General features: G+C 47.4%; 1 protein-coding gene across 7 annotated transcripts in view; it reads left to right on the top strand.

The window, feature by feature from the left end:
- MASP1 (MBL associated serine protease 1) overlaps positions 1-27,312 on the top strand; it is a 63,755-nt gene that overhangs the window by 26,551 nt on the left and 9,892 nt on the right. For 4 of the 7 annotated variants that reach the window (XM_086674960.1, XM_086674957.1, XM_086674956.1 and 1 more), the window contains 9 exons: positions 620-797; positions 2,635-2,766; positions 4,938-5,134; positions 6,634-6,781; positions 8,111-8,229; positions 9,442-9,520; positions 15,724-15,861; positions 16,669-16,743; positions 20,681-23,169. In XM_086674960.1, the coding sequence (XP_086531086.1) occupies positions 722-797; positions 2,635-2,766; positions 4,938-5,134; positions 6,634-6,781; positions 8,111-8,229; positions 9,442-9,520; positions 15,724-15,861; positions 16,669-16,743; positions 20,681-21,564 (1,848 nt within the window). In that variant the 5' untranslated portion in view covers positions 620-721 and the 3' untranslated portion in view covers positions 21,565-23,169. Of the gene's footprint in view, positions 1-619; positions 798-2,634; positions 2,767-4,937; positions 5,135-6,633; positions 6,782-8,110; positions 8,230-9,441; positions 9,521-11,972; positions 12,713-15,723; positions 15,862-16,668; positions 16,744-20,680; positions 23,170-27,045; positions 27,184-27,312 lie in introns of those variants that run through there. The other 3 variants (XM_086674959.1, XM_025913228.2, XM_086674962.1) reach the window with 2 other exon arrangements.

Below are 27,312 nucleotides of genomic sequence, written 5' to 3'. Positions count from 1 at the left end.
TCCTGCTCCATGAACTAAAAACACATCTACAAAGAAAACAAAGTCTCGTTCTCCTGTAGTTTCCATTCTGATGGGATCTTTCATCTTCTGAGTGCCAGTGCGTTCCCAGTGACTGCGTTCCCGTTAAAGCACTTGTCGCACCGTATAACAGCTCTGTCTGTGTTTTCATCAGTCTGAATATTGGCTCCCCAGGCACAGCTTCATGCTTTACTCAGTGGCAGGCACACACTGAATGCTCAGTGAATGCCTCGGAGTTCGTTTCTCGTCTTTGGAAATGTGGTCAGTTTCTGTTGCATATGGAATCCATCTGTGAGGTTATCGAAGTCTGAGTTCTAATAGTGAGTTAGTTTTGACAGATGAGTCATTTTTTTGTCCATAGGATGACAAATGTCAAGCTACTGCTGATGGACCCAAACAAAGGAATGAGGCAGTGACTATGCAGCCACATGGACTTAACCCGCACTGTGTCTTTCCTCAAGTCCCAGAGTCCCAAATCCTCTTTCTCTGGGTTTCCCAGGCTGCCTGGTCTGTTCATGGGCAGCCCCTCCCTCATTTCGTTTAGAGACCAAGCTAATTTTGGAAGCTACTCATCTTGTTCCCTTCCTCTTTGATCCCAAAGGTAGAAACCGAAGAGCAGGTGCTGGCAACCTTCTGTGGCAGGGAGACCACAGACACGGAGCAGACCCCTGGCCAGGAAGTAGTGTTCTCCCCCGGCTCCTTCATGTCCATCACTTTCCGGTCAGATTTCTCCAATGAGGAGCGATTCACGGGTTTTGATGCCCACTACATGGCTGTAGGTAAGTTGGAGAAATGGGTGGCTCACCCCAGGTCTCCCCTTCTCTCTAAAGATTAAAAGTACCTCATGATCGTTTCTTTACAATGAACACCTACATACTCACCATAGAGACTCTGCCATTAACATCTTCCTGCATTTGCTTTATCACATATCTACCCATCTATCCATCCTCAATCTAGCTATTAATCCCCTCTTTTTGATGAATTTCAAAGTAAGTTGCAGACAGACAGTGGTACACTTTTTCCTAAATACTTACCCGTGCATTTCATTTTGCTGAAGTTGTTCAATATCTATTCACAATTTTCCTTCTTTTAAAGTAAAATGTACATTCAGTGAAATGCATAAGGCTTCAGTACATTTGTTGAGTTTCAAAAATTTTATATTGTATGTAACCCAAGCCCCTAACAAGGTGTTGAGCTTTACCGTTAACCCAGAAAGTTCCTTTATGCTCTTTCTCAGTCACAGTCTGGTCCCATCTACCTTAGAGGTGACAACTGTTCTGATTTTTTTTTTCCACTATAGATGAGTTTTGCCTCTTCTTAAACTCCATATAAATGAATGTACACAAAATATATTTTGGAAGTGAGGATTCTTTACTAAGAATAAAGTTTTTGAGTTTCAATCATGTTGTAATGCATCGGTAACTTGCTCCTTTCCTGGCAGAGTAATTTTCCATTGTATGAATATAATACTGTCCGTTTATCCATTCTTTCATTGGTAGACACCTGCACTCTATCCGTTTTTTGACTCTCACTAATAAAGTTTCTATGCACTCTTGTACAACTCTTTTTGTAAACATATGTTTTCACTTCTGTTGGGTAAATAGGTAGGAGCAGCATTGTTGGGTCATAGGACAGGTGTATATTTAATTTCATAAGAAATTACCAGGCCTTTCCCAAAGTGTTTTTGTACTATTTTAGATTCCTTCACCAATGTACAAGAGTTCGATGTCAATTTTTTAATTTCTAAAATTTAAAATTCTGATGGGGTATGTAGCGGTACCTCATTATGGTTTTGATTTACATTTCCCTGGTGACTAGTGATGTTCAGCATCCTTTCATGTGCCTGTTGGCCATTCTTTTAGCTTTTAGGGGGAAATGTATGATCAAAATTTTTTTGATGTGTATCTATTTGTTTTGAAAGAGAAAGAGTGTGGGAGTGGTGTAGGGACAGAGAGAGAGGAGAGAGAGAATCCGAAGTAGGCTTCTAAGCTGACAGCATGGAGCCCAATGTGGGGCTTGATCTCACGACCATGAGATCGTGACCTGAGCTGAAATCAAGAGTTGGGTGCTTAACCGACTGAGCAACCCAGGTGCCCTTGCATGATCAAATTTTTAAATTGGGTTGAGAACATGCGTTTCTTTAATGTCTACGTTCCCACTGCCCAGGGAAGTGGGATATATATAGAGAGAGAGAGGGGCTGCATGGACTAGAAAGAAAGAATGGGTTCTGGAGCTACCCTACCTGGGTGTGAATACTGACTCCACCATTTATCATCTCTATGACTTGGAGTAAGTTCTGTAGAGGCCCCAACTGTCTGTTTCATCATCTGTGGAAAGGGGATGGTAAGAGTTCTACCTGCTATTATCACAACTCTTACGGGGTAGTGGCACCCGTGAGAGGCAGCTCGCCTGGCCTCGAACCTGGCTTTTGACGGTCTTGGATAAGTTGCCTCCGTTCTCTGAGTTCCAGTTGCCTCATTTGTAAATGGAGACAATGGCTACTTTGGGGTTTTATGTGAGGCTAACACAGGGAGTGGCCCATGTACAGAGCACATGGCTGTTGTCTTCATCGTCCCACGTGGACTGACTGACCAAAAGCCTCTACCTGCCCTGCAGATGTAGACGAGTGCACTGAGCGGGAGGACGAGGAGCTGTCCTGCGACCACTACTGCCACAACTACATCGGCGGCTACTACTGCTCCTGCCGCTTTGGCTACCTCCTCCACACGGACAACAGGACCTGCCGAGGTGGGGCCCAAGGATGACTCCGTATATCACCACTTTGTGCCATGTTTCTCAATAAGATTAGGGGAGGCTCAGAGGCGGAACAGATACGGAGTAGAAACAAGTAAAAATGAAGCCAGAGAGCTCTGCCTCAGATACCCTATGCCTGAAGATGCTGAAATGCCCGCCAGCCGGGAAGTCTGCGTTCAGGTTCTCAAAGGACCACATTTGTGAAGCCTCTAGGCCATCTTTCTTCCTGGACAGCAGGAACTTCTGCTCTCCTACTGTAGGTAACTGGCCTGGCCCCAGTTATGGGAAAAGCTGGGTTCCCAGTCCTTTCTCTCTCAGCCATGCACCCGGCCTCACCCAGCCGTTCCTTTACCTCTTCACTCCCCTGGCCTCACAAGTTCCTCTGTGATCGAGAGAACCTCAGTCCAGAGAACAGATGAGGAAGGAGAGAGGCAAAGACAGAGACAGTGAGGAGTATGCCCCATTCCTTCCATCTCTGGTTTCCTGTCTTAATCAACACGCTCACCCTGCTGCCACCTCCGGGCAGGGCGAGGATGGAGAAATGGAAGACTTCAGCCACTTTCCATGAGGGCCTCCCTGACTAGTGGGGTTATCAGCACAGAAGCAAGTGGTGAAATGTAGCAAATGCTGTGGGCTCAGCACAAGTGACCTAAGTCTGCACGGCACTGTGAGCAGACATGTCCCAGAGATGGTGGCCCTTGGCAGAGTGGGAAGAAGAAGGAAAAGGAGAGTGCTCCAGGCAGAGAGAACAAATGTTCAGAGTCCTGGTAGAACTTGGCATGTTTGGGGCATTGCCATCAGATCAGTATGGCTGCAGGGTAAAGATCTGTGTTTTAGGAAGGTCACTTGGAAGCTGAGTGGGGGATCATTGGAGGAGAGAAAGGCTGGAAACAAGACTTCTTTTCCCTCCTCCTTAAAAAATTTCTACTTTCTTCTGAATAAAACCCTCATGTGATCCATCAGTATAAAGGAGGCACATACAGGAGTTTTCTTCAAGAGGGCTGTATTTTCCTTGGTTTTTATTCAGTAGGTATTTATTGAGTATCTACTACATACTAAGTCCGGTGGGGACTAAGAATGAGCAAGGCTTCTCAGTCTTTGTTTTCATTTTCTCCTCTGCCTCCAGGAGCCTTTTAAAACATTATCTTCCTAATTTCCCCTACCCATGAAATTTTAATACCACAGATAATACTGTATGTATGTTTATATACTGTATGTCCTGTCTGTGTATTATGCATAAAAAGAGCAACCTTGCCTAAAAAAAAAAAAAAAAAAAAAAAAAATAGCCTCCATGGGCTAAATGCCACCCCCCAGAGAGTGCTTGGTGTAAGAAATGAAAAGAGGTGGGAATTCAAGAGGCCTCATCCTAACCATACTCTGCAGCTCACAGCTATAGGACTTTAGGTTAGCCATGCCCCCTCTCTGAGCCACAATTTTCTCATATTCAAATGAGCAGGATAAACAAGGGCTTAGAAAGGATTGACATCCCAGATCTGGGAGGGGTCAGTCCAAGGACAAAGGTTCAGTGGCAGATAAAGGGCCTTGGCAGGTCTAAGCCATGGCCAGGGTCCCAGGACACTGGATCCTTGGTTGCAGCTACAGTGGCGAACAAAGCAGAATCCCTGAGCTCAGGGAACTTACAGTCTACTGGGGGCAAGAAAATCCCCCAACAAATATATTGCACAATGTCAAGCAGTGGTCAGCCGCATGAGGAGAAACAGAACGAGGTCAGGGGCCAGAGAGTACGGATATGTGTGAGTGTCCCGTGTTGGATGAGGGATCAGGAAGGCTTTGAACAGAGACCTAATGGAGTTCTGGGCTGAGGGGAGAGCAGACAAAGGAGGTCTAGAGGTTTCCGCCTACCAGTCTATCTCAAAACTTTTACTTCTCAGACCCCCTCTGCCCCACACCAATACCAGAGAAGCTGATGAGAAGGTTTATCACACTCACTGCCTTTGAGTCTTGACTCTGAACATTATGAGGTGTGTGACCTTGGATACATCACTTCTCCCCGAACTTCAGTCTACCCATCCATAACATGGGGCTAATGATGCCTTCCCATTGCCTCTCAGGACCAGTGGGAAAGTCATACAGTAACCGATGAGAAAGGGGTTGCTGTGGCCATGGCTGTGGTGTGCCACTTTGCTCTGGTATGTTTCCCACAGTGGAGTGCAGTGATAACCTCTTTACCCAGAGGACCGGCGTGATCACCAGCCCCGACTTCCCCAACCCTTATCCTAAGAGCTCGGAATGTTTCTACACGATAGAGCTAGAGGAGGGTTTCATGGTCAGCCTCCAGTTTGAGGACATTTTCGACATTGAGGATCACCCTGAGGTGCCCTGCCCCTATGACTACATCAAGGTAAGCCTACAATGGACATTTGCCCTGGCCATGCTGGGAGATCTTGGCTGAATTGGGAAAATTGATATTCTTGGTCCTCCAGTTTCTCCCAGGGTAGAAGGCCAAGACCAAAAATTACTTAAAATAGTGTCTACCAGCTCCATCAGCTCCAGCCTAGGGATCTTCCCTGATCCAACACTAGCTCCTTGGCCACCTGTAAAATCCCTTTTGCCATGTCACGTGACATCACCATGAAGGAACACCAGAGGTGAAGGTCACGAGGACCATCTTAGACTTCTGCCTGCCACGTATAGTATCCCAGGAGCTATGCTGTAAACCTTCTCCAGGCACTTAACCTCATGGGGCTTCACTTTCCCCCCATTCACAATAAGGTGACAAGATGGAGATATCACCCAAGATTGTGGAAGCCACCAGATGAAGGGTCAGGAGGACTGGTCCTCGGAGATGGAAGAAAACACGAGCTAGAGGCACAGGAAGGATCCACACCTGGTAGTCAGGAAATCTAGATCAGCTAATAGTGCCTACTTCTTTCTCTCCATCCCCACTGACTCCATTCCAGGAAAATCCCTCTTATCTCCTGGTCCGTGGCAAGGCTTCTAGCTGTGTTTCTTGCTTCTAGCCTTGCCCTACACAGTCTGTTCTCCATGACATCAAGGCTGATCTTTATAAAATCCAGGTCCGATTAGGACTGCTCTTGGAAGTAAACATAAACCCCTCAATACCATGTGGTGCTTACCTGCCTTTCCAACCTCATGCTATGGCACTCCTGTTCCAGCCACTCTGGCTTCCTTCCTGCTCTTAATGCCGGGCTCTTTCCCGCCTTTGGCCTTGACCTTTACATATACTGTTTTCTCTGCCTGGAAAGTATTCTTCTCTCTTCCTCAAGTGACAATCTTCTACTCATTCTCCATGTCTCAAATCCAGTGTCACCTCTTTGAAGAAACTTTCCCTGACCATCTATTTAAAGTTTTGTCTACAAATAAACAAATAAATATTTTATCTATTATATAAATGATGAATTATATAGGTTACATAGATTGTACTACGTACATTAGAAATATATAGCATATACTTGTGTATATATATATATATATATATATATATACACACACACACCATCATGATTATTTTTTATCATTATTTTGCTTATTTATTGTTAGTCCCCCCCTCGCCTCCATCCTCGACTAGACTGCAGTTTCTTTGAGAGCAGAAGTCTTTTCTATCCTATGCACCTAGACAGGACTCTGTCCCATTCTGAGACATAGTATGTTCATCTTGGAGCAGAGGACTGCCTTGTCCACTTCCAAGTCCATTGTACTCTGTAAGTGAGAGAGTAGAGATGGAACTGTTTGGTGAATGCTAATGCCCGCTAAAAACATGAGTGAATACTATGGGTGCACATGGAAGCTTCCAGAAAGCCGGGGTTCAGTACAGAGATGGTCCCGACAGCTGCCACCACAGCTCAGATGTGACCTTTTTCTCTATCTTGCCCCTCACAGATTAAAGCTGACCCAAAAGTTTGGGGGCCCTTCTGTGGAGAGAGAGCCCCAGAACCCATCAATACCCAGAGCCACAGTGTCCAGATCCTGTTCCGCAGCGACAACTCTGGCGAGAACCGGGGCTGGAGGCTCTCATACAGGGCAACAGGTAATACAGCCTCTTCCCCCATGGGTCACACTTAGTCACCATGCTCAGTAGCTCATGGGACAGTAGCTGAGGGATGAGGGATGCAGGCCTGGGACTCCTCTGGGGACGTGACAGGACCCTCAGCTCTGCTATAAAGGAGGTTGGGGCCAAGTACATTCTGTCTCCTGACTCAGTTTACCATCCAGAAAATGGGGGCAAGGGCAGCAATAATGGTGGGGTTAGACTAGACGTAGTTTTCAAACTTGCCGCACTTCAAAATCACATAAAGAGATTTAAACAAGAACAATAATAAACAAAGAAACTAACTAACAAAAAAAACCTTATTTCCTGATCTACTCTTTCACACCGATTCATTAGGCCTGGAGAGAACCCTCCCAGCTCAGCTCTCTCCAAGTCTGGGGCAGGAATTTGAGTGCGGGCCTATAGCTCAAAACGTTTCCTCATGGCGGTTTGCCTCCTGTGGCCCCCAGACTGGCAGCCTCGGTAGGCTTCATTCCCTACTACCCCAAGGCAGCCAGTCCTGGCCCAAAGCCTGATAGAGCCATGTGCCCCAGGGGTCTGCAGTAAGCCGAGGAAAAAGAGGGTACTGGTTGTAGCTGATCTCATAGATCTGATATCCTGGCCTTGCCTGCATTATCACATCAATGCCTGGTTCTGGGGAGGGGAATGGAGAGTGTATTAACAGAGAGTTTGTCCAGGAAAAAATGTCAGGGGTGGAGCCAGGCCTGGGAATCCTGTCCAATTTAGGCTTCGGAAGGGCGGACTCAGAAGCATATGTTCACGGTCTCTCTCTAACACTCCGAAGAACGGTCTTGGGGAGAAAGAGCGATTAAGTCATACTGAGTTGCCCAAGAGAATAAACTTTGCCCAGTGAGTGCCAATGACAAGGATATAAATTTCAGTGAAATAGGAAAACACTGTTCCTTTCATCAGAGGAGTCCAGTAGGAAAGGTACAGGTTTGGGAGGTATTAAGCTCCCTGTCACTGTAGGAATGCAAATAGATGTTTGACGTCTACCACGGAAGATGTTGTAAAGGAGGCCTCAGACAAGGGTTGCACTCAGTGACATTTAATATCCTTCCTACCGTGTGTTGTGATTAAATCATTTGGCCAACCAGCTCATTTTACCGATGAGGAAATAGAGGTCCAAGTTGGAAAGTGACCTGCTCAAGGTTCCAGAATAAGTCTTCAGAACCTAGTAGGTACAGACCCCCAACACCTAGTTCTGTGGGTCTCCCCTGCACCATACCTTGCACTGCAGGGGCTGGCCACCTGCTGCAGCCTTTTCGTTGTTTTCTCACCCACCACTCTTTCATTACTCCCCACCAGGGAATGAGTGCTCGGACCTACAACCTCCTGTCCACGGGAAAATCGAGCCCTTGCAAGCCAAGTATTCCTTCAAAGATCAGGTGCTCATCAGCTGTGACACAGGCTACAAAGTGCTAAAGGTACAGGGTCCTGCTGGGGGAGGAGGGGCCAAAGAGATGCTCCTGTGCCTCCCAGGGCAGACGGGCTTCCCGGAGCTTGCCATGGCCCCTCCAAGTTATTTACCAACTTCCCCATAAACCTCCAGCATGTTCCAGAAATGCCAGCCCTCTGAAAATCCAAAGCATGCATCCCAGACTCTCACTTCTAGAAATGGCACAACAGTCATTTATCAGAGCTTGGGCTGGTTTGAATTGCAAAAACAAATCAAGATCTGTTCAGCCCTGCAATCAGGACAAACAACCTTAACGGAGTTCATCAGTCAGGCCGATTGGGGGAAACTGGGATGGGAAGCAGAGATTTGAGAGGCGGCACATGGCTCACTCTTCCCAGGAGCCTCCTGGCTACCTTGGAAAATAGACACAAAAGCACCTCCTAGGCCTCACCTGAGATGAATTAAAGTGGGATCTCTGGGGCAGGGCCAGTGATTGGTTTTTCTGTTATGTTACCCAGGTGAGTCCAGTGTGAGTCAAGCTGGAGGAGCTCTCACGGAATGGGTCTCTACATGGGGTCCCCACCACAGCATCACGTCACTCGTTAGAAATGCAAACGGCATTGGGGCACCTGGGTGGCGCAGTCGGTTAAGCATCCGACTTCAGCCAGGTCACGATCTCGCGGTCCGTGAGTTCGAGCCCCGCGTCAGGCTCTGGGCTGATGGCTCAGAGCCTGGAGCCTGTTTCCGATTCTGTGTCTCCCTCTCTCTCTGCCCCTCGCCCATTCATGCTCTGTCTCTCTCTGTCCCAAAAATAAATAAACGTTGAAAAAAAAAAAATTTTAAGAAATGCAAACGGCAGTCTCCAAGCCAGGCCCACTGAATCAGAAACTCCGGGGGTGGGGCCAAGCAGTTTGTGCAAAAGCCTTTAGCCATACGGATGCTTACGCACGTTTGAGAGGCCCTGCTCTGGAAAGAGAGTCAAGGGTACAGGTTTCCCCTCCAGGACAGTTGCCCCAACCCTTCCTCACACACAGCCCTTGCCCCTTTCCGCGGTTGGAATGGGCACTATGAATTCAGAGTCTGTCTTTTCCATGAAGTCAAGCTTGCCCTTGGAAGCCAGTGGTTGGAAAATGTTAGTCGAGGACAACTGGGTATGGAATTTGAGCCGGTCGTACTGGGGAACAACCACCAACCCCACCCCTCCTCCCTGTTGCCACATCTTCTTCCTGTTTCTTCCTAGGATAATGTGGAGATGGACACATTCCAGATCGAGTGCCTGAAGGATGGGACATGGAGTAACAAGATTCCCACCTGTAAAAGTAAGAGAACAAAACTGGTCTATGATAAGGATAATGAGCTCCCCAGCATTGGTGGGTTCCAATCAGAGACCACACAAGGGTGAAAACCTGACGGGTGTGCTCAACGAGGGGTAGAGCCAGTAACTCAGCAGACACGTGAGGGCTGGACCGAAAGACTATTGTTTGTTTAGGCAATACGACATTAGGATTCCAAAAGAAACTTCTTGTTGGTCCCGGTTTACTTCCCAAATGCTAACTTTACCTCTGCCTGCAGGCAAGTTGCCAAACTTGCTAAAGAAGTAGCTTGTCCCCTGCTCTGAAACTAGCTCTGGCAATTACTAATTCAGGAAACTATTTTAGCACCGGTGCCCAGAGCCAAATGACCTTGCCAATCTCTATGTGGTCATCAGCCATACCCACTAAGGTTTCTGCAACAGCTCATGATTTAGGGCCCGTCAGGAAAGGCTGTGAGGTCAGTAGACCTGTGCGAAGCAGGGGCCAGGGGCACAGCTCTGTACTGGCTCTTGAGACCCTGAGATTTTACATTGGCTCTGCTCCTAACCCACCCCGTGATCATGGACAAGATCCTTCACCTCAAACGTGCAATAAAAAGTTGAACTAGCTTTCATACTTTAGAATACATTGGGGCGTTTCTCAAATTATATATTCCACATAAATCACCTAGTGTGCACTGTGAAAGTATAGATTACCAGCCACCACCCTGTCCCCTACCCAGGTCGCTCCAGTTAGAGACTTGTGAAGACCACAGTTTTAGGAAACTCATTATGGCAGCATGGGGGAAGGGAGGTGTGGTGACGGGAGGGTGGGAAGGGAAGAAAGGGAAGGGGCAAAGAGAGGGTTGGCTTTAGGAGGGAGAGGTGAAAAGGCAAGAGTCGGTCCTGCCCACCCCCGTTTCATGGCTTGCCATAAACAGTGGAGTAGTATCCCACTTCCCTGTAGTTCTCCTAACTCTCTCCTAACTCTAGGCAGGCAGATCCACTCCCAAAGCCCCAGGGGGGGGACTCTGTCAGTAGGAGCTCTCTTGAAGCAAATCCCAGACAGAATTTTAGAAAATACACTTGCTTTTCAAATCTTTCTTTTTTATATGACAACGTGGCTGGAGTCAGAGCCCAGGGTGGGAAAAGGCGGGCGGTGGGCATTTTATGGCTTTCACTAGTTGGATGCCTATAGGAAACAGGAAATTCAGGTAGAAAAGAAAGGTCCAGAAACTGAGGAACTCAAAGGCCAGCAGACATGTCCACCACCTTCTCCAACGCCTGGCTCACGTGTAGTGCTGCGACTAAGTTCTGTGTGAATACTGTACAAGGCAAAGCAAGGGCGCATTGTGAAGGAGGAAGCAAAAGAGAATGTGGTGTGGAGAAGACAGGATGTTTGTAAAGTCAGAAAGTTCTAGATCAAATCCAGACTTGACCAGTTGAGTGTCCCTAAGCAATTTACTCAGACTTCCGGCCTCAGTTTCCTACACTCTTGATTCTTCTCAAGACCAATTGGGCTAATGTACCTACTGTGCCAGTGGAGCACCAGGAGTAAGTGAAAGTTCATAAAAGCTTCTTTCTTCCCTCCCACCCCCCACATCCAAACTCCTCACTAGGCAGAGGTTTGGTTTCTCTCGTTCATGCTTTTGGAAGGTAGAAAAGTTTAATAGTAATTTTTCCCCAATGAAGCATGCACACTTCGATTACAACAGAAGTACTTCATTTGATGGTACTATTTTAAGTGACTTACGTTAGTATACAAAAGAATGGCCGTCATTTTGTACTAAAGAAGAGGAATATTTTTTTTTCTCCTGAATATGGCCTGGTTCTCCCAACATAGCCCAGATTAGGGTTATTAGAATCTCAATTCAGGCATACCTGGCACCTGTACTCATTCACTGAATAGGTTTTCACCGAGCATCTCTGCATCCCAGACATACGCTGGGTCCTAGGTGCAAAGATGAGTAGGACTAAGAAATTTCAAGTCCCTAGGGATTGTGGGGCAAGAGTTTGGGAACAGACAGGAAGTGTGCATGTATAGTGAAGAAACTTGCACTGGAACAGGAAGTGGAAATGATGGAGGGTTGTCCTGACCCTGCCTCCACCTTGCCATGGCCACCCAACACAAGTACTCTCCATGCTGAATGCATATGTCAAATGAAGGTTCAAACCAGATGAAAACAAAGCTCGCTTCAGGGGCAGAATGCTGGAATCCTTGTGAGCCAGGACTTATGACCATGCAAATTCTCAGAATGGTACAAATTCCACAATCCCAAACTGTCATCCACACTGGCTGTACCTAAACTGCATTCTTAATCAATCTGGTGGAGCGATTTCTGTATTTCCTGCATGAACTGTTTCTGCTTTGCTTGCTAATTTTTCTCTTTCTCTCCTCTCTCTCTCTCTCCCTCTCTTCCTCTCTCTGCTTTCTTTCTCTGCACCTCCTGACCCCTCTTTGATCTTCACCACGGTGGCAGAAACCGAAATGGATGAGGAGAACGAACTCGGGTCAGAGCAAGAGACAGAGTGAATGACGGGACCCCTCAGAGTGCAGACATCCAGGAATGGACCATACCCAAGACCCTGGGGCCCCAGAGCTACTCCACCCCTCCCTACCCCGCCAACGCTCCATTTCCAATTTCTGTGCGGATTAGTGTGGATGCTGAACAAAGCAACACAGCGTCAAGCAGTCGAAACTGCTGTGTAATGGAGAACGGTTCCCTCCTGGAGGGCCCACCCATCATTCAAACATTACTCTGGAAAATAATGAAAAGCCAAGGGGGATTTTTTTTTAGCACCCTCCAAGCGGACTGTACAATTCTCAAAGGAAAAATGACTTTGGTTCCAGAGACACAAGATTTCATATACAATCACATGGCCCTAGGCTGACCAGGTCAAAGTGAGCCCTGGTTCCTCATCCACTCCACACTTCAAGTTGAACTGGGCCAGAAGGCCTGTGACTTTATGACTTTAGTATTTTTATCTGTTGCTACTTTCTAACCATGAGTAGGTGTGAAACTAACCATAACTCCTAGAGCATGGCTTTTTAGGAAATCTAGACCTATTCTCATCCACAGAAGTTTTGCTTCCACCTAGACCTAACGCGGGACTGAAAGCCCGTTATCGTTATCATTATTAGTATTCTTTCCTCTGGACCAGGGCTTACAAATTTTGCATCTCTGAAAATTCCCTGATTAAAGGTTTCAAAAGATAGGTATCACACTTGAAAGCACAGTCCTCAGCTCTCGCGCCATGGGCCATCAATGGGTCACGATAAAGGGCTCTGTTAGTGGCAGCAGGAATCTCTGCTTCAGCCTGAACAAAATCAGAATAGACGCATCTGAGAAACCCTTCATTACTGTGACCAGTCAGTCAGTCTATGTGGTGATTAATGAGGGCTTTCGACGAGGGCAGAATCCTGTGCAGGTGGACAATGGCAGGTCCGGAGACGGCAGTGCCAGCCTAGGGCAGGGGTGCCCCCGAGAGCGGAGATGAGGTGGGCAGTCAAGACGGGCATCAGTTAAGTCAATACGTTTAAGCCCACAATGTGTAACAGATATTTTACTCAGTGTGATAGAGGGGATCCTAACTTAGAATATCCGATATGGACCCAAATAATTGCAACACTGGGCAACATAAGATGCACACATCAGAGAGATGAACAGAGGCCTCAGCAAGGGGAAATAGGGAAGCAGCCCTCTCCAAGTAGAAGATGGAGAAAAGGCTTTCAAGGAGAAGCAGCGCTTGATCAAGGCCTCAAGGGTGGCCAGAGCGTGGACCACATGGTTTCCCGTGTGGGGAAAGCAGGCGAGTGAGCGGCACAGTGAGGGTGTGTGATGCTGGAGCACAGGTGCACCGAGGGTGGGGACCAAGAGATGCTGGGGTGAGTGCCAGGGGAGCCCATGGTGCATTGTTCTGCAGGAAGCCCCAGATTGTGGCAAAGCACACTCAGGATGGCAGGTCAAGAAAGATGTGTCTGAAGGAAAATAAATGGCAGCCAGTAGTGACAACAGAGACAGGGTGTGGGGTGCGTCCCATCCCAGGGAATGATGAGAAAGGGCATCCTAGGGAATGGAAAAAAGGAAGAGCGTTTTGATTCCAGAGTGGGGAAGTGGCCAGAGGGAGTGTTAGAGAAAGGATGAGACCCCTTCCAAAGTAAAGAGGCTAGGCTAGCTGAGGAAGGAGGCTCTGGGTATAGCATCTTTGATTGCACCAGGTAGGGCTCAAGGCCCCCGGGAAAGGGAAGTTGTCTCCAGGTCCCAGAGAGGCATGGCTCTTCACCTGATACTATAGACTTGGGAGAAGTCCCAAGCTGAAGCGACCCTCTATTATATACTATTTATCACCTCCATCTGCCTAGAGGGCCAGCAAAGTTCCTTCTCTAGAGTGATGAGAAAGCAGGTACTCAAGAAATATCTCCCCACCATTGCTGGCCAAGTAACAGTCTCTCAATAGACTGAACTTCTAGCCAGGGCTTCTAGGATCTAAGCCCAACCCTGCAATTCCTCCCCCTGGAACTAGGTATTAGGTCCAGAGGATAGGTAAAATGAACCAAAGCTCAGAGACACAATAGTAATACCAAGATCCAGGCACCAGTGAATGGTATTTCCTAAAAAAGGAAGAAAGATCTGCTTTGAGACTCAGCAGGAAAGAACATTTAAAACTGTTTTATATCTTTAAATAATAGATGTTATCACCTCTGGTGACCCTAGTGCTGACCTTCATCATACAGAGTAGAACAGTGTCTCTAGTTTTGGGTTATCAAAATGAATGGGAACGATTTGTCTAGGGAGACTAGAGGTCAAGACAAAACATTAGCCAGTTCTCTTGGCTTTTGCCTTCCTTGTGGATAGGAGACACCTGCTGTTACCCTCAGCTGTCACCACTCTCCTCCACATCGAAGGGCCTTGGAGCCATCTATGTTTTAAATTAGGTAACTCTTTATTCGATCAAAATGATAAATTTAGAGTTCTAAACTTAAAAATCACAAATTCTGGGTAGCATCTCAGGGGGAAATTGCCCTCTCTCTGCTTCCCAAGGAGGGGGGATTCTGGAAGTTCTTCTTTGTGGAGTGCTGTCCTATGAAATTATCAGAAGATTAATAGTTAATGTCCATCATTACCCAGCTAATACTGATTTTAAGCCACTTTACCTAGAAAACAGATCCTTAGGAATTGTTAGTTGGTTTTCTCAAAAGAAACCTGAATTCAAAATCAGGTCCAGTTTTCTGATTGTACCTCGTTGTGTGACCTTAGGCCAGTCAAATCTTCTCTCTGGGCTCATCTGTAAAGTAAAGGTGTTCTGGATTGTCCACCTTTGGGCTTCCTTATGAACTACAAAGTTCTATCTATGACTTTTCTGTGATTCTTCAACTCTGACATAGGCTGTTAGCCCTAAAATGAAGATGCCCTTAGAAATGAGCACCACCCCCTAAAAGAAGTCCCTGAAGAGACCGTTTGATAAATTGGGTCCTCAGCCCATGACTTGGGCTTCTGACAGACTTGTACTGGACTTTGTGCTGGCAACCCCCTAAGACCACCTCTGAGGAGCAGGCATCCTACAGCCAAGCCCAACATCCAGCCCCAACAATTGGAGAACATAAGCAGGTGAACGATTCAAACTTAGCCCACCCTGGGCCCCACCTCCCACCTTCTGTGGCCAGGATGCCCACAGAAAGCCAGCAGGGTGGGGCTGTGTGTTCATGCAGGAGCTGCTGTCTTTCTGTTTGTTTTTGGTATTTTTATGCCAGGCACCAATGTGAGCACATTAACTGCTCTTGCTCAGCATGTGGTCGGGTCTGGAAGAACTGATGATTCCTTGGTTCGTGTCAGCCAGAGTTTTTTCAATGAGCTACAGGCTTCATGCTTGGGCAGGAGAGACTAAGAGGATTGCACAATAGAACTGGAAGTCAAAGAAAGGACTATGTGGGGAAGAGACTGGGGTCTGCTTAAATCTCAGCAGCCCTGACCCTGCCCTGGAGTTGACACAAGGCCAGGTGAGTTGGCCACACAGTAGTGCCACAGTAGATGGAAGAGACCCCAAAAGCAGAGCTACTCATGGTGGCAAAGGCCCTGTAAAATCTTTAGGGTACCATTCTCATAGACTAGAGCACTGCTCTCTGAACTTGTGTGCAGTGCACAACCTGCACATCTATATGAGACAAATCCTTCATATGGCCCCAAGGAGAAGAGCACAGGGTAATTAAGAGGTGTTACTCTCTTCTCTCAGTTGCAGACTGTGGAGCCCCAGCAGAGCTGAAACATGGGCAAATCACCTTCTCCACCAGGAACAAACTTACCACATACAAATCTGAGATCCGATACTCCTGCCAGCAGCCCTACTACAAGATGCTCCACAATATCACAGGTGAGCCCTCCATGCTAAACCAGCCCACTCCCACCTTGTACCATTTGGGCCTCAGGGTTGGACTGGGGGCTGAGGCAGCCAGTCTACTGGCCGAAGTTTGGGAGGAATTGGAAGGAGAAACACCTGGGGGCATGTCTTACCTCTCCCTGCCTCAAGCTGACATCCCACGGGTTAGGCCACATGGCACCCCCAAAACCCTCACATGCACACTCAGAGCCCCTGGCAGAGAAGGAACCCTCAGGGAGACGGTAAAGCCAATCAGTTTTGCCTCTGCCACAGACTGGTACTAAGAAAATTCTCTAAGCTTCAAAGCCCTCACTTTTCAAAAGGGGAACTCATAGAGCTAATGTGAGACTCAGATGAGATGGCGGGCACGAGTGTGGACACGAGTTTATTAAGTGGGGAAAGGAGGGCAGACAAGTGTGCCACAGGGAACTGCAGGAGCAAAGGGCTGGTGACTGAGGAGGAGGAAGTGCCTTCCAGGGGCTGGGCTGGATCAAAGGAAGGGGGCAGCCCCAGACAGACAGGAGTCAGATTGTACAGAGCTTTGGACACCATGCTGAAGAGTGTGCTGTTTGTTTGTGAGGGCAATGGGGAGCTCTTGGTGATTGTGAGCAGAGGGAAGGCATAGATTCTAATTTTAGAAAGGTCCTTCAGGGTGCAGAGAGGACTGGCCTAAAGAGAATGGCATCAGAGAGACCCCTTGCAATGGCCTACTATAAAAGAATCAAGAACCCAGATCTATTTTCCATGTGCTACAAATCAACCGTTCTCTCCCTTCTCTCCCATCTATTTTCACTCTCCCAGGTATATATACCTGTTCTGCCCAAGGAGTCTGGATGAATGAAGTACTGGGGAGAAGCCAGCCCACATGTCTGCCAGGTACCTGACCCTCAAGTCCTCTGCCTCCAGGTCTCCCATCCAAGGTGCTCTGGCTATTGATGGAGAGTGGATGGGGAACATGGTAGTTAAGGGCTACCTCAGAGAGCCCAAGATCAGGTCTTGGCAAACCATCCAGCCTCTACATTCAGCCTCTGTTATCACGCCAAGAGCCTTCCTGTCTCTTCTCTCTGCAATTCTGCTCCATTCCCACCAGGCTTTCCCTCCAACAGTTTGTGTGTGCACCTCCTGTGCACCAGGGAAATCAAGAAAGTGGGCACTCTGTCCTCAAGTGCTCACTGTGTTGTAGAGATGAGCAACATAGGACAAATAACGGACAACTATAGGACAGAATAAGAAGTTCCTCCAAAGAGCAATGTATTCAAGTCTTACTGACCACTGCAGCCCCATGGCTCACCTACTCACCCCACTCTAAGATGAAAAAAGAACTTTGTGGTAACAGAAAGTGTCACTGTGCATAGAGATTTGGGAGACATTTTGTGGATATTTGTGTTAGCATTAAAAGTATAGGTGATTTGCATTGCAATCATAGTGCACACATATATTCAAATCAACTTTCTAGAAAACCGTAGCCTCAAACATACTCTGTAGGGTGAAACAAATAATCCACACCAAAAAGAAAATTAATAGTCATGGCACAGAAATATACACTCTTAATAAAAGCAAAAATAGCAGAATTGACTTAATTAATCAAGCAGAATTCATTAAAAGATACAACCATTCAGGACAGCACTGAGGAGTGATGCTGACCCCACCTACATATTTGCTGGAACAGCAGGAGCTTTGCAGTATAGTTAAATGTTGTGTGGCATTTGTATTTTACTGAATTAGAGTGTGGGGTAAACTGAGACAGTGTATTATCTGAACGGTACCTTTTAGTAATCCTCAATATCCACTCAGTAGGCTTCTATATGTTAGATATAGATGTTAAAATAGAAAGACTGTAGGGTTGTCTACCATTATCTGTAAGAACCAAAGAAAATGTTAGCATTCTATGTTGGCCATCACAGTTGCTATGAGATCCTACAGAAGGACGAATTCACTGCGTGTGGTAGTCTGGGAGTGGAGGAGTCAGGACTGGTTAGGAAGACTTCACTTGGGAGGGTTTTATACTTAAGAAAGAACTTGGAGGAGGTGAAGCGGAGGAAAGGTCAACCCACTCATACTCTGGTGATCCCCATCATCTCATTCAGGCTTAGCCAGAAGCACACCCAAGGGCACAGAGCACACCCAATATGAACCCTCAGAGAAGATGGGGAATGGTGGAGCTGTGGAAAACTGGAAAGCCAAATCCCCATTTTGCTAAAATACTATGTGGGCCAAAGGTAAAAACACTGCAGGTGGATTCCATCCTGGGCAGCCACATTGCAACCTCTGGAAGGGGAAGAGGCATTGAGCTGGGAGTCAGGGGCTTGGGTCCTAGTCCTGGTGCTGTCATTTTCTTATTGTGATCTTTGGTAAGTAATCTCTGGGGCTAAGATTCCATACCTCAGAAGTGAGGGAGTAGGACCAAGTGATCCATAACATTCTATAACCTTCAATGGTTATCATCCTCTATATTTACACAAAGCATCTTGGATACAGTGAGTCATGAAATTCTTTTAACACCTGGTATTGGGAAGAACTGTGGTTCACCATTGGACCATGCCAGAGATTTCTAAATCCTTTCCTCCTAAAACACCAAAATTAAACCCAAAACCAAACCAGAAAGGAGAAAGCCATTTTATTTAGCATCATAACATCCACCTTTCCAAAGAATCTTATTAAGCAAATACTCTCTGCCCTTCATTTTACATGTGAGAAAACTGAGGATCGGTGAGGAGCACTGATTTATCCAAAGCTATCCACAAAGTTAGGGGCAGAGCTGGAAGATGAAGCCAAGAATTTTGCTGTCAACACAAGCAATGTTGAGCCATTCTTGACTCTATGTTTCATGGCATCCTCATGGACCCAGAATTCTAGAATATTATATTTTTGTTTTAAGGGCCCTCCCTCAGTACCTCCAGTGCTCTAGAGTCTGAATTTGGCTTCAGTGCAGCTGAAGCTCTAGTTTTTCAAGAAGATTCCTTTATTCCAGGAAAGATTGGATGGAAAAGGGTAGCAGCCAAAAAGAAGGTCCCATTTCAATGAGCTCGCTCAAGGCTTGTTGCATCATTCAACCTCTTGAAAGGACAAAAGCATATCAAGATGAAAAGCAGACTTTAGTGCAGAAAATAAAACAAGAGTTAGAAGAAACAGGCTCTACTTCTGGCTCTGTCACTAATGACTTTGAGTATGTCACTTGCCTTCTCTGAACCTCGATTTCTCCATCTGTCAATTAGTGGTGCTTCAAGCTTCCCAAGCTCTGACATTGAAGAAAGGCACCATTCAGAGCTGGCCTTGTTGTAAGCATGAACTCAACCACAGGCATGTCCCTTACCAGATGAGGCCCTTTCAGCACTAAGTGAGTTGTTGTGCAGGGCCAGTCACAGATTGCCTTGAGATGTCACCTTGTAGGCTGCTGCTTGTAATTGGGAGTCTGGCCTTCAACTCTGAAAGACCAGGCCACAGAGAATTAGCAAAGGCCAGCTCACATCTGGCCTGATGTGAAGGACAGAGTGCCTAAGGATCATGTCAGAAGCTTTTGGCATCAGGAAGAAGAGCATCTGAAAAACATTAGGTCGCTGAAAGCCTGACCTCCCAAAGTTGCCAAGAAAACACAAATATTCCTTGGTCTTTAAAGAATTGTTGAAAGTATCCAGAACCAAAGAATGTAGCCTGGCCATTTGCAACCAGGAGGAAGCCCACACTCACACCAGGCTCACCTCCCAAGCCTAAGAGCCCTGCTGGGAAGGCCCATGTGAGCTTGTTCTTGGCCAGCAGGGGACTGGTACTGAAGACCCTCTCTGCTCATGGGCCAAAGACATTTGGCTGCAGGAGGCTGGTGGTGCATGTGCATGCTCGGGGTACAACTCAGTGGAACGAAGTTTGATCAGACCTTTCTTCTTCCCCTGAAGGTACTACATGGTTCCTGGGTGCAATGATGGGTGGCTAAGAGCAGAGCCCATGCATCATTGCTTGTAGATTATGCCACTTTCCCCTAACCTTGGATGCCCTGGGCATGCATTCATAGCATGAGTCCTTTAGGCCAAAGAAGAAAAAGTTACAGAGCCCATGACCATGATCTGTATACGTAGTGAGGTACTGTGGGATATGGGACAAGACATTGATCTTAGAATCTAGTTAATTCCCCTACTAACTTAATAGTCATGTGTCTTAGGCTAATTGCTTAACCTCTGGAGAGTTTTCCTCCCATAAAATGGGGATAGCCATGGAAAATGAAATAAAAATTGAGGGAATTTGGAATTTGAAGGATCCATGGAGATCATATTGGCCAACTGCTTCATTTAGCAGATCAAAAATTAAGAGACAAATTTACTTAGAGTCACACAGGACATAGGAGAGAGAAGCTGGGTCAAGTCCCCAGGTATCTTGACTCCCAGCCCAGTGTTTGCTGTGACCCGCCGGACAGTCTTTTAGTTTCCTTCCATCACTCAAAGCCCATGACCTATGGTTTTCAGAACTTTTCTAAGTACCCGCAGCATGGGCCTCTTCTGGAATATGAGCTGGTCAAAGCCGAAAGTGTTGTTGGCTGGAAATGATTCAGGATGGGGAAGCCCCCACACATGAAATGGTCTGGTCTGTCGATGGCACTGGCTACAGAAGGGCCAGACCATACACAGGCCAGACCAGAAAGACCTAAGTCGAAGATGACACCTGTGCAGAACTCTCCCAGGCTAGTGTGGCCCTGTGATGTAGAGTAGGGTCCCGTGTGGCATAATCTACAGTGAATGATGTGAATTTCTTTCAGCAGCTCTTTCCATATATCTGACCTGACCAGTCTCTGTCTCTTGTCCCCATTCCCTCCTTCTCCTTACAGTGTGTGGTCAGCCCTCCCGCTCTCTGCCCAACCTGGTCAAGAGAATCATTGGGGGTCGGAATGCCGAGCCCGGCCTCTTTCCGTGGCAGGCCCTGATAGTGGTGGAGGACACCTCAAGGGTGCCAAATGACAAGTGGTTTGGGAGTGGGGCTCTGCTCTCCGAGTCCTGGATCCTCACAGCAGCCCATGTGCTGCGCTCCCAGCGAAGAGACAACACAGTGACACCAGTCTCCAAGGAGCATGTCACCGTCTACCTGGGCCTGCACGATGTGCGGGACAAATCAGGCGCTGTCAACAGCTCAGCTGCACAAGTGGTGCTCCACCCAGACTTCAACATCCAGAACTACAACCATGACATAGCTCTGGTGCAGCTTCAGGAACCTGTGCCCCTGGGACCCCATGTCATGCCCATCTGCCTACCAAGTCCTGAGCCCGAAGGCCCGGAGCCCCACATGCTGGGCCTGGTAGCTGGGTGGGGCATCTCCAATCCTAATGTGACAGTGGATGAAATCATCAGCAGTGGCACACGGACCTTGTCTGATGTCCTGCAGTACGTCAAGTTACCTGTGGTGCCACACGCTGAGTGCAAAACCAGCTATGAGTCTCGATCGGGTAACTACAGTGTCACAGAGAACATGTTCTGTGCCGGCTATTATGAGGGTGGCAAGGATACATGCCTTGGAGACAGTGGTGGAGCCTTTGTCATTCTGGATGACTTGACCCAGCGCTGGGTGGCCCAAGGCCTGGTGTCATGGGGGGGCCCTGAAGAATGCGGCAGCAAGCAGGTCTATGGGGTCTACACAAAGGTCTCCAACTACGTGGACTGGTTGTGGGAGCAGATGGGCTCCCCACAAGGCCTGGGGGCGCTCCAGGTGGAACGGTGAGCTGACTGACTTCCTCAGGGCCTGCCTGCCCCACCCCAGCCTGAGTGAGTCTGCACACGCACTTCTGACGGCACACTCCACGTTACTCACCAGACCAGATGGAATGGAACGCGCTGTTCTCATCCTCCCAAGACAGCCCAGGGGCCCTGAGAGCCAGCAGTGTGGTATAGGAAAAGGCTGTATAAGAGACCTGGGTGCATGGCCCTGAGCAAGCCCCTGCCCCTCTGTAGGCCTCACTCTCCCCCACAGCACAGTGAGGGAGACTAGACCTCTGGCCAATCCCAACACTCCTCTTTGGGAGCGCTTGACCCCGGTGGCCTTATGCACTCCTAGTCACTTACCAAACCCACTCCTCACACTGTTGGTGTGCCCGAGCTGGGACCTGATTGTTAGAAAATCTTTCCTTATGTTGAGCTGAATGCTGAGTCCGTATGTTTTCCCTGATCAGCCCTGGCACAGACAAGTCTAGTCTCTTCTAGGGTTTTAGAAGACACGGATCAGACCCCCGAGGCCCTGTCTCCTAGGGTGATACCTTGGCGTACTTTTGTTCCTTAGGTTTCTCTCCCAAAAGCTTCTTGTAGTCCAAGCCATATGCCTGTGTTCTCTATTAAAGGAATTTCAAAGGACAACGAGAAAGCTGGGAAGGTGTTGTGGTGACCAGGAGGAGGAGAATATCAGTGGGAGGCCCCCCATCCCTGATAAATTCCTATTGTCAATTCTGAACACATCATTTAGACCCATATGTTACTCTCCAATATCAGCTGACAACATAAGCGTCCACACCTGCCGCTCCAGACAAGCATGAAGCAAACTTCCAGCTTTGAAGTGTATCATCTGAAAGGGCGACCTGAGCCCCAGCCCTAGGCGTGGAGACCCAACTGGATTGTTTAGAAAAAGAGAAGGCCCACACTGTGTCCTGTTGGGCTTCTGGGCAAGAAAATGGAAGAAGGGTGGGCTCAGGACATTAGGAGTAACCCGATCTCACCAGACTGCCCAGCATGCCCACAGTCTGAGCTCTTCAGAGAACCCACCTGGCATGGATGTTCAGAGAGATCCACCCCTCCGGTTTCCAGGAGCCCGAGTCATGGGAAGCAGAGACATGCCCATGAAGACTTCTCTTGCAGGGAAGAGAGAGAGGCAGCCAAGAGTGTTGGGTTCCAGTCCCCTAACTGGCTGTATAACTTCTCACAAATCACTTTCCCTTTCTGGGCCTCAGTTTCCTCATCTAGAAAAGGAAGACATCAGATCCCTCTCAGCGTTCTTCTAGTGCTAGCATTCAGTCTTCTGACTGCCAGAGCCTTTACCTGGCTCTCACAGGGCTGACTGTGTTCCTCCTCCCCAGAGCTTGCTTTTCTGGGGATTCTCCATCAGAGAAAGGCAGCCAGAGAAGTCTCTTGAGAAGAATTCCAAGAGAACATTGGGAAGTGTCCACTTGTCCAATCAGTTCATGAAACACACTCCTATGTCTATGAACAGTGCACATAGAGAATGCTGTATTTTGTATATTTCATACCACAAGCTACACTACTCTGCAAGGTGCCTCTGTGCTCTGTTTCTCCTGTCAGGGGTCTAAAGTGGAAATAAACCCTCTGTGGATAACAAACAGCCTTCATTCTGAGGTTTGGTTATTGTTGATGTTTGTGTATTTTGACCTTTTGAAGGAGACTGGCCCCGCATTAAGCTACTCTCTCTCCCATTACAGAAAAGGTACAACTTTTGTCATTTGGACATCATCCAAGAAAGGGTAAAATGAGGAATGGAGTCAGTTATGGACCTGTGTCCCCCCGGGCTGTGTGTGCCTTCACTGAAGCACCTGTCATTTAAGTCCTGGACTTCAAAGAGGCCAAACTAGCATGCAAGACAGGGTCACGTGCATCCTTGTCTCACACAGGTGAAAGCAGCGAAGTGTTGTAAGAAGAGTAGAGATCACAGCACTGTGGGCACTTGAAGGCGGGAGAGTCACAGGGCTCAAGAGGATTTGGGGAGCTTTATAAACAGGCTGCAGAGAACACACCAGGAGACAGGAGAGAAGGGCCAGTGTGGATGAAGATCAAGCAGGGAAGCATGCCTGAGTGGAGAGGTGCATCAGGGAATCAGGGAAGGTGGAAGGAATCTTAAAGGCCATACGATGTTTGCACTATGTCCTGTAACCAGTGACTCTCTAATTGGGAGTATATTAGAATCACCGGAGTGCTCCTTAGAAATGCAGATTCCTGGGTCTCACCGGCAGAGGATTCTGAGGGTGGGCAGCACAGTGCGGGAAGTGGGGGGAGGAGGAAGGTGCTGGAGAAAAAGGTGCAAACCCACCAGACCTATGGCTAAGCCGGTGCAGATGTGGGAGCTGGGGGAGTTTAAAACATCCAAATGATGTATTCAGCAGGGCTCAGTGTATAGGCCTGGTGTGAAATAGTGCAGGCACGGAGCTGGTGGGGAGGGGGGGCACAGCTAACCTGCTCATGAGGGCTCTCCATGGATGTGCTCATGGTTTGCCTTTGTTTGGGGTTTGTATCATAATGAAAATATCATGTTTTTTTACACTATTGAGAACTAAAAGAATCCTAAATTATGCTTGACATTGTATATGTAGCTGGTCTCGAGCACTATCCTGTCTTGCATTCTAATGTGTGTCAGATTTTTACTATCCTCTAAATATTAGGACTTTATGTTGTGACATATCGAGACACTGAGGTATCATGAGGTTACATGGAAACCACCTTGTGACATGGCAGGGAGGAGTCACGTTACTCTCTACTTCCCCTGGTGATTTTTTTTTTTTTACCAGCTTTAGGATGCAATCTATGCAGACCTTAACAGACATCTGGAATATCAGAGGGGAGAAGGTCACGAGCAATCCAGCTCGAGATGTAAGGAATGAATAAGCAAGAAGGGAATCACTGAGAAGTGAAGCCAGGTCAGAGATACTGATTTGGAATCCATCAGGATACAGTATAGACAGTAGGATGGCACAGGAGACTGCTATTATCTACCAGAAGTGTCCAGAAGAATGGGCCAAGGACTGATCAAGGGTGCCGCAGCATGGAAGGCATGGAGAGAAGAGAAACTCCAAGAAAGAGACCAAAAAGAGGGGTCAGAAACACAGGAAGAGAAGTGCTTCAGAAACCAAGGAGGCAGTATCAGGAAGGGTACAGTACTCAACAGTGCCAATGCCACAGGACAGTCCGAAGCTAACCTCCAGGCAGGACACTCCCCAGGGACAAGGACCCAGCCTCTACTGTCCACTCAGAGGCTCTAGGAAGCAGGGCCCTGCTGTGTTTAAATCTCCAACTCTCCCCCTCCTCCTCCTCCTCCTCCTCCTCCTCCTCCTCCTCCTCCTCTTCCTCCTCCTCCTCTCTTCTCTCTCTCTCTCTCTCTCTCTCTTTCCTTCCTTCCTCTCTCCCTCCCTCATTTCCCCCCTCTGTCTCCAGACTTTTCCTAGGTTTTATCTCTCTCTCTTGAGGCAGGCAACTATCCTTACATCCACTTTTCTCTATGACTTATAGTAAAAATTATATGATTATATGCTTAGTTCTCTGGGTTTGGGTTCCTTGAAACCTACAAATCTTTTACCACAATCCTTGACTCTTCAAATGAAAGTTTAAATTTCCAACTTTGCTTTCTACTTTGCTCTTTCAAAAGTCAGAATTGTATCCAGCCTCACCTAAAACAATGGATGCTCAGCTTTAATAATAAGGAGCCAGAGGGCAAGGGGAATTCCTGGAGATAGAGAATATATGACAGAAAATTTCAAATCCTGTTTTCCTACACATGAAAACATGTCTTTTGAAGTCCTATGTATGGGCCCAGAGTCATTCTACCTCCATATATTGTTGTGGATCTACTAAATGTCCAAATAGCCACTTTATTTCCAAGTGTATGCACAGTCTGGCACTTTCTTCTTCCAAATCCACCTCCAAAGGAGAGGAGAGGATGTGGAGACTAACTGTCAATTCCTCTTTCCATAAGTTTGGCTATGGAAGGGAGGAGAAGGAGAGACTGTAGAATGAATGAGAAGCCAGGAAAGTGGAAGTGCGATTTTAGGATGAGAACTTGGCCATGTTTTGGAGGTGTGGGCAAAGGAAAGATTCAAGATATCAGAGAGGGATGAGAATCTCCCAAGCCAGGTCCCCAAGAGTGTGGAAGTGAGAAGATCCAGAGTCCAGAATTAGTTCTGAAGAGAAAAAGGTTTATAGACAGGGGAAGATGGAGAGAGAATGCTTGGGAGAGTTCCCACCCAGTGGGCTCTGATATTCTGCTGGGAGTGGGGACAGGACATTAGCCTGGGACATTAGCCAAGGGCATGTAGAATGAAGCTACTGGAAGATACTGAAGATGCAGTCAAGGTTAAAGCACATCCATCTGGGATTTCCCCAGCCCTACTCAGCAGCCTGGTGACAGCTACCAAGAAGGCAAATGGCTACCTGGATCCAGGGGCTTAGGGTATGAGTGCTCTAGGAAGTCACATAGTAAGAGTTAGTGGTGCTGGATACGGTGGGAAAAGCCCTGAAGTCAGGAGACCTAGATTAGAATTTTGCCACTAACTCATAAAGTAGCTCTTTGCAAGTTAATTCCCTTCTTAAAGCCTCAGTTTCCTTAGGTGTATGATGAGAGGGATAGACTAGATGGTCTCCAAGGCTGTTCAGCTGTAAGATGCTGTGTGTCTGTGTCTGTGAATCCAAGTCAGTGGAAACAATATGGATCAGGGAGACCCTTGGAGGGGTCTTCAACCCCCCAAGGCCCTGAGGAAAGGCTTCTCTGAGAAGAGATCCCCCTGGATAGAGCATGAAAATTCTTTATTAGTCAGGACTCTTTCATTCATGTAAAAGAAACCCAATACAAATAGCTTAGGGAAGAGAGAGAGGGCAGGGGAGGGAGGGAGAGAGAGTGTGTCTGTGTTATAGGCTCACATAGCTAAAAAGTCCAAATCACAAGACTTCAGGTATGGTTAGATCAAGGAACCCAAATATCAGGATACAATCTCTCTCTTGCTTCATCCTTCATCATCTAGACTCACTTTTTCCCATTAGTAGCATCATTCTCTGAAGACTCTCAATGAAGTGATCATTGATAGATCTTGGATTACAACCAGCAGCTTAGCAACCCCAATAGAGAAAGGCCTTCTCTTTTTCTAATACGCTTAGCAAAATTCCCAAGGCCAGCTTTCATTGGGCTAGCCAGGGTTACATTCCCATCTCTGAGCAATTGTTGTCCCCTGAGGATGAGAGGATTTAATTCATTAGGTCTGGGTCACATTCCTATGTCTGGAAACAGATGTAAGATCATTCCAACTCAGGACATAATGGACTAAGAATGAGGGAAGAGTAGACCCCAGAGGAAAACTGGGGTGCTGTTACTTAAAGTGCAGTGAATGCTGGGAAATAAAAAATAATAGATATTCCTAAAAGACAATGATGAGCTCATACCTCTAGCAAAGAGCAAGATGAAGCCCAGAGTGTGATCTGTCCCTCCCTCCTTTGGCTGCAGTGTGTGGGCTCCCCAAGTTCTCCCGGAAGCTGATGGCCAGGATCTTCAATGGACGCCCAGCCCAGAAGGGCACCACCCCCTGGATTGCCATGCTGTCACACTGGAGTGAGCAGCCCTTCTGTGGGGGCTCCCTTCTAGGTAAGGAGATGTGGAAAGGGTGGGGGACCCAGGATTCGGGGACTGGGTGAAAGTGAAGGGAACCAACCTTCATTCTAGAGACTGATCAAGATTTCTTCATTGAGAATCACTGTCCACACTAGTAGCAGG

The sequence above is a fragment of the Puma concolor genome, chromosome C2 (assembly GCF_028749965.1).
Source record: "Puma concolor isolate L17-30 chromosome C2, mPumCon1.1.hap2, whole genome shotgun sequence".
Taxonomy (NCBI): Eukaryota; Metazoa; Chordata; class Mammalia; order Carnivora; family Felidae; genus Puma; species Puma concolor.
This window is presented reverse-complemented; position numbering and strand designations above follow the sequence as displayed.